The sequence below is a fragment of the Pezoporus occidentalis genome, unplaced genomic scaffold (assembly GCF_034315485.1).
Source record: "Pezoporus occidentalis ecotype Australia unplaced genomic scaffold, CSIRO_AGI_Poc_V1 ctg2, whole genome shotgun sequence".
Classification (NCBI taxonomy): domain Eukaryota; kingdom Metazoa; phylum Chordata; class Aves; order Psittaciformes; family Psittacidae; genus Pezoporus; species Pezoporus occidentalis.
The window spans coordinates 18898010-18907881 of NW_026913855.1; the positions used below are offsets into that span (position 1 = coordinate 18898010).

The 9872-nt window shown below is 43.3% G+C and overlaps 1 protein-coding gene across 2 annotated transcripts; it reads left to right on the top strand.

Moving 5' to 3' along the window:
• Positions 1-398: 398 nt before the first annotated feature.
• Positions 399-9501, top strand: ALDH5A1 (aldehyde dehydrogenase 5 family member A1). 2 transcript variants are annotated; one of them, XM_062618053.1, is made up of 10 exons: positions 399-733; positions 976-1059; positions 2130-2300; positions 2577-2693; positions 3112-3255; positions 4134-4277; positions 5131-5289; positions 5839-6008; positions 6753-6811; positions 6964-9501. In XM_062618053.1, the coding sequence occupies exons 1-10, from the start codon at positions 431-433 to the stop codon at positions 7167-7169; spliced, it is 1557 nt and encodes a 518-aa protein (XP_062474037.1). In that variant the 5' UTR covers positions 399-430; the 3' UTR covers positions 7170-9501. The 2 variants fall into 2 exon arrangements, with proteins under 2 accessions (XP_062474037.1, XP_062474038.1); XM_062618054.1 differs by having other exon boundaries at positions 497-629.
• The last annotated feature ends 371 nt before the right edge of the window (positions 9502-9872 follow it).

Consider the following 9872-nt stretch of genomic DNA (forward strand, 5'->3'; position numbering starts at 1 on the left):
TGGCACAGCCCCACCGGTCCCCAGCAACATGGTGGCACCGGGCAGGGCCGTCATACAGCCTTCGTGCCAGACTGACCAATGCCACCATGGGACCCGCCCGATGGAGACGAGGGCCACTGGCCCACTACGACCACAGCCTCCTGCAGGCCGGTGCGCCTACGTTTAAGCCATCAAGCACTATTTCCCCCTCTCCGTCTGGATAGGGTCTCGATGGGGTTAAGAGTAAGCGGGCTCCAGGAAGCAGAAACTCCCAACTGCCATGCCCCCACCACTCCCAACACCAGAGCAAACGCCACCCTCTCCTCCTACTCCGCCTGCAGCTGCGCCCCGCCGAGCTGCCGCATCTGGCTCGGCTCCTCCGCAGCTCCTCCTCCGGGGCGGAGAGGGCGGGCTGGGCCCGGGGCCCGCCGCCTGTCGCCGGTGCGCGGCCATGGCGAGCCTACTGCAACGGCGGGCTGCCGCCACCCGCCGCTTCCTCCTCTCCCTGCCCCCGCGGCCCCCAGGCCTGGCGGCAGCTCGGCGACACAACAGCTGGGCGCTGCCCGCCTCGCTGGTGCGCTGGGGCGGCCTGGTGGGCGGCCGATGGGTGGAGGCGCCCACTGTTTTCCCCGTGCAGGACCCGGCCAGCGGTGAGGAGTTGGGCCGAGTGGCCGACTGCGGGGCGGCCGAGGCGCGGGAGGCCGTGCGGGCCGCGCACGATGCCGGCGCCGCCTGGGGCCGCCTCCCCGCCAAGGTGAGCGGGCGCGGAACATGGCGTGCGCCGGGGCAGCGAGGGGGCTCCGGGCAGAGCGCGGCTCCCAGCGCCGCCCGGGGCGGGAGGCGGCCGCAGCGGGAAGTCCGGGGCAGCGGGGGCCACCCGTTCTCCGGCGGTCTGTGGGTCTGTCCCATGTCCCAGGGGTTGCCCGGGGCTTCGCTTCCCCCTCGGAGAAGCTCGTCCCTGCGGGCGGCAGCCACGGCAGCCTTCTGTCTCCCCAGGAGAGGAGCGTGCGCCTCCGCAGATGGTACGAGCTGATGATAGAGAACAAGGACGAGCTGGCGAGGATCATCACGGCCGAGAACGTGAGTAGGGCTGCAGGGCCGGCTGCCCCTCTGACCGGCCGTGGGCGCTGCGCCGTGCTCGCATTCAGCCTCCCAGGAAACGAAACGCAGGGGTGCCGGCACTGAAATAAAGTAAACTGATGCTAACACTGAAGTAAAACAAAACAGGCAGACGTCAAAACACCCTGTATGTGTTTCATCGGTTAGCCACCCTCAGGTGGCCAAGTTGAGCCTATCAGACACATTGTGTGCATTCACATCACTCGGTTAGGTCAATGGATACTGTTTCAAACGTTTCTGACACACATACAGTCTCTTATTTCGATTACAATAGTACCTAACAATCCAGCAGGAATCAGCCCCATGTTTTGCTTCATGGTATAGAAAAGCATACATCAACCTAAACCATAGTGTTCATGGCAGAAATGGTTGTGCTTTTTCAGTTTCCTTGACTTTGAAAAATTGCAGTATTATTAAAGCAAGTCTTCAAATTGAATTCACTCGGTGTGGTTTGGTTTGCATTGCAGAGCAGAGCAGTCTGGGAGTTCACCAATTGGTAGACTTTTGGGTAAAACCATGGTGGGAGATACTTGGGCAGCTCCTCTGTGGTGTCCCAGCTGCAAATGGGCATTCAGTCCACAGGATCAGACCTGGAGGTAGTCCAAAGTAATACTCCCTAAAACAAATACCCCTGGCATAAACCTGTAATTGTTGTGCCATGATCTTCATCTTCCTAGGATTGATAGTAGCAGCTAACTGCTAAGCTTGTAATAAAAGACATGCAACATTTGCTATTCTACCTCCCTGTCTTGGGCAGGTGTGCTGGGTTCAGCCGTAGCAGTCAGTTTTTTCCTTGGTAGCTGGTGCAGAATCCAGGCACAGCATACAAAATGTTATCTCTACAATGACTGGATTGAAGCCACACAATTACTACTGCTGCAATCATATAGTCCTTTTTGGAGATTGCAGTGTACATGATAGGGGATTATAAAGTACTCTGAAAACAGAAACTGATTTCAGATTCAGTTGACTTGAATTTGTTTGTATGACTTCAGTCTGCTGCTTACAGTGTTTCTTTGATCTAATCAAAGGGGAAGCCTCTGAAGGAAGCACAGGGTGAAATCCTGTATTCTGCCTCATTTCTGGAGTGGTTTGCGGAGGAAGCTCGCCGGGTTTATGGTGATATCATTCCAGCGTCTGCAAAAGACAGAAGAATCCTGGTGCTGAAGCAGCCTGTAGGAGTGGCAGCCATCATAACCCCAGTAAGCATAGCTGGCGTTTTGAAATCATGGGAAGGTTTTAAGCACAGCCCACAGAATGGGGCTGTGGCCTGACTGATGGCTCTTCCAGTCCTCACAAACAATCCTGTTAGGTTTCATTTCTGCCCTGTACTTGCTTCTTCCTGGATTGGCAGTACTTCTCTGTAATGTTCACTTAGGACAATGCACATCTGCTGGATTATAGAAAGGTTAGTTATTTCTGCAAAAACAGAGGCAAAATTTTCCCAAGTTTGATTGTACTTTTTTCTCTCATCCTAGTGGAATTTCCCCAGCGCTATGATTACCCGGAAGGTTGGTGCAGCTCTGGCAGCTGGTTGTACAGTGGTAGTGAAACCTGCAGAGGACACACCGTTATCAGCACTAGCTCTTGGGGAGGTGAGCTTTTATGCTAAGCTTTACCTTAGCAGTGGACTGAAGCTGTAAATGGGGAGTCAAGACGGGCTTTGAAGATACCTCTGGCCAGCTTCATACGTGAAGAAAGGGCAAGCTGGCTTGATCCAGAGATATAGTTTAGTAAGAATCTTTTAAAGTTGCTCTAATACGGTCTAGAGGCTCAAAGAGGACCTGGCCATTTAGCAAAGAAAAACATCTTTCTATCTTTGGTTACTCTGACAGCCAGCTTAAACTGGAGTGAGGCTGCTTTCTTGACACTGTGGCATCTGTTACTTGTTGTGCTGTGGACTTACAGTTTTCATTGACTTACAGACTGGTTTGCTTGAAATGGTATACATTAGTGACTATTTCTTGTGCAAAATGCACTGATAATGCAAATTCTATATTTCTTTTGTTGCAGCTTGCAAACCAAGCTGGAATTCCAGCAGGAGTGTATAATGTTGTTCCTTGTTCCAGACAACAGACACCAGCTGTAGGGGAAGTCCTGTGCACTGATCCATTGGTAGCCAAAATATCTTTTACCGGCTCTACAGCAACAGGAAAGGTACATAAGTGCACACAATATCCTTGAAGAATATTATGGTGGTTGTGCTGGGAAGGCTGGGGGGGGAAGTGCATGTCTTTATACAGAGATGCCTTCTTTTCTGGCTGTTGTATACAGATTGTCCAAATAATTGTGTACTTGAGATACTGCCTATTTACTTCAGTATCAGTACTTCACAGAAGGATGCCTGTGTGCAAGGTCTGGATAACTGTCTTTATTAAATTATAAATAGTTCTGTACAAGATGCTATTGTTTCATATCATAGGGTGACAACATACTAATAAGAACACTGAAATAGAGTTTCAAAGGTATTGTTCAGGAACAACTTCTGCAGTTGAGAGGAAGTATTAGAGAAGTGAGGCCCTTGAATCTTGCCTGTCAACATTAGTCAAAAAGCAATAACCACCATCTCTAATGACATAAGCTTTACAACTGTAGAGTGTGGCTATAAGATGGTGGGATTGTATGGGATGGCTGTATGCAGAATGAAAAAGTCTGGTATCGAGGCAAATCTTAACACCAAGTTCTGTCAGATCTTGGAAGAATTTTGTAAGAGTAGTCAAGTTTTTTTATTGCCCAAAAAGAAAAGAATGAGAAGACAACAGTGACAATACTAGTGTACAAAAGGCTGACTTGAACTAAAGTTGATGAAAATCCTTCTCTCCAGTATTTCCTGGCCAGAATTCAATCTCTGAAGATTTTAATGAAGGCAATTAGTCCTTGTTTTTGTCATAGGAAAAGACAGATGGTCTAGCATTACAGAGAAGATGGAGATTAATTCCCTGCCAGAGTTAGTTTTTCACTGCTTTTCATCTCTTGATTCCACAGTTCACATCTGGTAGAGGTACAGATTTCTGTGTCTCCTCTGTTGCCTACAGATACTGCTGAAACATGCAGCTGGCACGGTGAAGCGAGTTTCCATGGAGCTTGGAGGACATGCTCCCTTCATAGTGTTTGACAGCGCCAGTGTAGACCGTGCTGTTGCAGGAGCGCTTGCTTCCAAATATAGAAACTCAGGGCAGGTAAGACTAATCTTTTTGCCCTTGTCTATGGGAAGTGAAGAGTTGTACTTACAGTTTAAGCTGTAAATAAGCTATTTTATGTAAAGGGAAAGCATAGAACGCTTCACAATGAAGAGTCACACATGGCTTTGAGCACTCAAGCCAGTTATCAGCAAGCCTGACAGTCAGTTTTGTCACTAAGAAGGAAGATCTCTAGAACCTCTTGCAAGAGTGTGAAAAGTGATAAGGCATTTTGTCAGCATTTTGTTGTTGGCAATAAATTAATTAGACCACAATTAATTACACAGACTGATAAGATCTAACATGAAAGACACCTCTGCTGCTGTATAGAAGGATCAAGTGGTTGTTACTTTTGAGACTGTAGCAACCAAAACAGGATGCAGTCAGAGCAGAGTGGTAGCACAAATTAATAGGCCACTGAAAACACTTTAGAAACAAATTCCATGAAGAAAGAAAACTTGATTAGTGAAGGAGTTAGAAAAAAAGATCCCACCCCACCAACTGTGATTTGAGGTTCTGCTGCTCAGTCCAGCACTGCTAATTAGAGTCTTGCAGACTTGAAGAATCTTGCAGATTCTGGAACTTGTTTCATCCATGAGCAGAACTCACAAAATCTCAAGTGACTTACATTTTCACACACATGCTGACAGCTTGTTGAAGTTGTATTCCTAAAGTGGGAGGGGTGATGAAAGAAATTGCAAAGCTGAGTAGCAGTTTAGGATGACGGAGAAGAGGTAGAGGACGGACCACTGTAGTAACCTGAAGATGTGGCTTGAAGGCCAGAATTAATTAATTGTTAGATTAAATACAATATAAACTACTGTTTGTTCTTCCTTCTCATGTTTGCTTTCAGACCTGTGTTTGCACAAACCGTTTCCTGGTGCAAAAGGGAATCCATGACAAATTTGTGGAAAAGTTTGCTAAAGCCATAGAGAGAGAACTACACGTTGGAAGTGGATTTGATGAAAATACTACCCAAGGGCCTTTAATTAATGAAAAAGCAGTGGAGAAGGTATAAATTATTTAATTTTTCACATCTGAATTTCCTTTCTATGATCTGTAAAGTAACTTGAGATTTATATTTCACTTTTTTCATGCTTGTTTTGTTAGAATGTATTTGCAGTGTAGCCAAAAGTGAGCCAAAAGAGAGCATATACCTGTAGACAAAACAGATGTGGCCACTTAATGTATTGCTCCCTTATTTCCATTAAGGGAAAAAAAGATTCCTCCTTTAGAAGAAACTAATTCGTCCTGATTACTTCCTAGCTGTTCTCAAGAACTTTTACTGAAATTGTATACAATGTGAGAGTGTGAATGTGAAAAGCTGAATCTTTAATATCTATGAAACTAGGATCATGCTCATAATTTATCCCTCAGAAATTATGTCAGACTCAGAGAAATAAAAATTCAGGTGAAATTTTGAATAATACTGCAAACGGTCTTCTGCAAAGTATAAACTTCTCAAAATCTTTAATACTAGAGAGTATTATTTCTTCAGTGGAAAATACACTGTTGTTCATTCCCAGATGCTGACTTTGAGATTTCTGTTTTGCATACTCAGGTAGAGAGACACATTAATGATGCAGTTTCTCAAGGAGCATCTATTGTGACTGGAGGGAAACGGCACAGCTTGGGGAAGAATTTCTTTGAGCCAACATTACTTAGTAATGTTACAACAAAAATGCTTTGCACCCAAGAGGAGACATTTGGCCCTTTAGCACCAGTTATCAAGTAAGATTATTAATTTTCCAGGTTAAAAGTAGCAATTAAAATATGAAATCTAAAATAAATAAGGTTTGAACGACAGTTTACCGACAGGTATTTTTGTACAATCACACAAGTCTTGTAATAAGACTGGGGTACACATATGGAAACTTACTCTGGATGTGTAGTTCGATTGTTTCTCACTCTTGATCCAATTTTAGCATCTCTTAGCAAGTTTTTGAGAATTATTTACTTTTAAATTGTATCAGCAGTAAACAAAGGTATGTACAGCAACACCATCAACTTCATGATTTGTGGTAGGAAGCAGGAGGCAGGACTTTGCAGATTGCCATGTGATTTGCTAGTCCTAAATTCTTTCTGATGCAGGATCACCTGGAGCTCTCTTTCTCTCCTAAAACCTTTCCTGCCTACATCCAGAGCAATTGGATGTGATGGAAGAACATATGGTTCTCTCTGATAGTTAAAGAGTGCATGTGTGGTTGGTGGGCTGCCCTCTGTGAAGTAAATGTTTTACCTATTAGTATCTAGCGCAGATAAAGGCAGCCCTACTTACCTGCAGTTTAAATGAAGAGAGGTGGTAGAAACTCCTCCCCTGCTTCAAAGTGAAAATGAAATCAGATGTTTAAAATACACTTTAGGAAAAATCCTGTGCCTTGACCTTGTATTTGATAAGGCTGCTGCTTGGGTGTCAGCAAGATGGTAGGTGAACTGCAGACCTCATTTGTGGTTTTTGTCTCTTTATATTGACAGATTTGATACTGAAGAAGAAGCTATTGCCATAGCAAACGCAGCTAATGTGGGTTTAGCAGGTATGCCTCTGTCAGATAAGTGTGTGTCTGTAGCTTTATGAACTTTAGTGTTACTGAATGATGCTTCTAAATGTTAAGAAGTCTCTTTTTCAGAGTCTTCTCCAACTGTTCTTCCTGGTTTTCATTTTCATTCCTGTATCTCCGTGTGGCAGGATATTTCTACTCCCAGGATCCAGCTCAGATCTGGAGGGTTGCAGAACAGCTGGAAGTTGGAATGGTTGGTGTTAACGAAGGCATAATCTCATCAGTGGAGAGTCCTTTTGGTGGGGTAAAACAGTCTGGTTTAGGGCGAGAAGGCTCAAAATATGGCATTGATGAATACTTAGAAATAAAGTATGTCTGCATTGGAGGCTTATAAAAATCTTCAAAAAGCACAATCCCAACAGTTTGGAAAAGAGTGCTGTAGTTTTAATAAGCTTCTTGAACCAGATACATATATGAATGCAACTTCTACCTTCCTTGAAACTAAGCAACCCTGTTCCGTATGCGTAGAGATATTTACAGTATTCTGTGCTGTCATATATTTTCACGTTATTTATACATTGGTTTTCAGTAATGTGATTACAGTGTCTGTAATTTTCAGCAAGGAGTAGGGAAGAATGCAGATACATTATTCTTTGATTACCCCTGTGTGACTGGGAAGACTCAGGGGAATTGTGCATAATGAAAACAGATCAAAACCTATGGCAAGGGGAAACTAGACCACCATTTTCTACTGCCTCTGATGTTTCAGTGATGATGTTGGAGGCTTTGTGGAGGACAGTCTCCATTCAGAATTTTGTGTACATACTTGTCTTTTCTAACGTGGTTATATGACCTGCTTTTAGAGACAGGTGTGCCTTTTGTTTGGGTTTTTTAATTGTGAGAGAATCTGATGCTTATGTAAGGTGAGGAATTGCTTTTAGCTCCAGCTAGGCATCCACACAGGTGAACAGACAGCTTTTTCAGTGCATGTTAATGCTAGTTGCAAAGCTGACAGCTGTTCAGCTTTGGGCTTTTGAGCAAAGAGCTGTAATTTGTGCCTAACAGTTTGCACACACCTGGGATCAAATATAACTTTTGTTTGACGTTTGTGAACCCCAGCAGCCCTGAGAACAGGACAGTCCAGGAAGGATGAGGAGCTGCTGGCTTTGTGCATAGCAGGAGGAAGATGGGGTGCTTACTTGCAGGAATAACTTACATAATTGTGACACTATAAGGGCTGCGTGAAGGAAGCACAAGTGGTGACATGATGATACAGGTAAACTCCCTTCCATGAAAAGAATGCGACTATCCTTGGGTAGAAGTAGTGTCACTGATGTAAGTGTTCCTCAGTATCTAAAGAAACATTACTCACCACCTCCAAAGAACATGAGCACATAAATGATTCTGTTCCTATGGACTCTGTGCCTTGAATTGGATGTGTGGTTACACAGGTGAATGTCCATTAGGGAGGAAGGCCTAAAAACCTTTAAACTTGGCTAACTTGTGGCCTAATAAAGATTTAAATAGAAGTGATTAGAGGAGAGATTTCTCTGCATCACCTTACCACTTGTCATCTTCAAAAGATGATGTAAAGCTTCCTTAATATGAAACAAACAATGCTGTTTAAACTTAATTTTTCATGGAAGTCAAAAGAAGCACTTGAAAAATGAGCAGTGTTAATTTGGCAAATAAATCAGCACTGCAGAAGCTACAGGGAATAAATTTTGTTTCCTGTGTTGGTTAAATTTATTTCATGGGGTTAATCCATTAATTATTAAAAATAAATGAAAGAAGGCAGCAGAGCTCTTCTTTCTATACATTAATGAATGTACCTTACGGAATGGGTTATTTTATCCAATCAGGCAAAGAGGTACCAGGTAACACAAGACTTGGGAAGGGGGGAAGACAAGCCACGACTGAGTTTCACAGGGTTTTTTTTTAAAGCGCACATAAGGTGGCATTGACTGCTACTGATTATTTCTAAGTATTTTTATGGTTATATTTGTGTAACGCTTGAGACCCGGTGGGTCTGGAGCACATTGTCTGTCAGTAGTGTTTGTGCATCGTGCCAACTGAAGGGTGGTTAAAGGACACTTAACTGCCCTTCTGGTAATTTCCAATGCACCAAAAAAGCACATTTAAGATAGTGAATTGTACAGACTTAAAATATGTCTGCCTGTGAACAGCAGTGTAAGATAAAAGTTAAAGTTATTTCATTGATTGCTCTATGACAGTGCAGTCTTGAATGTGCGTCTTACTTTTTGGGACAGTGCAGTTGGAGGATACATTCTTTAATCCACTGCTCTCTTCACTGCAAAGTTACCAGTCTGGTGCATTGGTACATTTATAAACTTGATGTCTTTTCAGAGAATAGCACTGTTAATGAGTAAATGTTTACTTTTTCTCCTAGCAAATAATACCTTTTACTATGCCTGATAACAAGCACAAACCAAAATTAAAGATAAGGTATGTCATAAACTTCAAAAATACCTTTGGCTGGATTGGATTGTGGTTGTATTCTAGCATAGTATCCATCTGTCAGCAAGGTCTACATCAGTTAAGCACAGAATAAACTTGTCTTCATAACAAAAGCTGTGATTCTTCAACAAAACATATACTTGAATTCTCACACTTCAGTTATGTTGATTACACTTGTGATAGTTTAGCAATTTCTGGGTATGTGATGGAAAAATATTTTCTGTTAATAAATAACTTCAGTGAAAGTACTGGATTGTGTGGTTTATTACCTTATTCAATGCTGAACTGACAAACTGACAGCCACATTAAGTTCAGTTTCTCAGATTTGCAGATTTCTTTGTTCTGCCAGCTTCAGCACTGGAAAAAGACACCTCTTTGCATCCACATGTTCACAGAATGATTTGGGTTGAGGTGTAAGATTTTGTTACCTTTATTACAGTCCCTTGAATCTAAATCAAATAGATGGCACTACTTTGACATACTAATATGCCATCAGTCATTTTGTATGCTAATTTTTTATGCCAAATCACACATTTTACCACCAGATAAAGGCTTTGTGGATCAGAGTGCCTATCCCTGCCTTCAGGATGCAATTACTTCAATAATTATTTCATTTCTT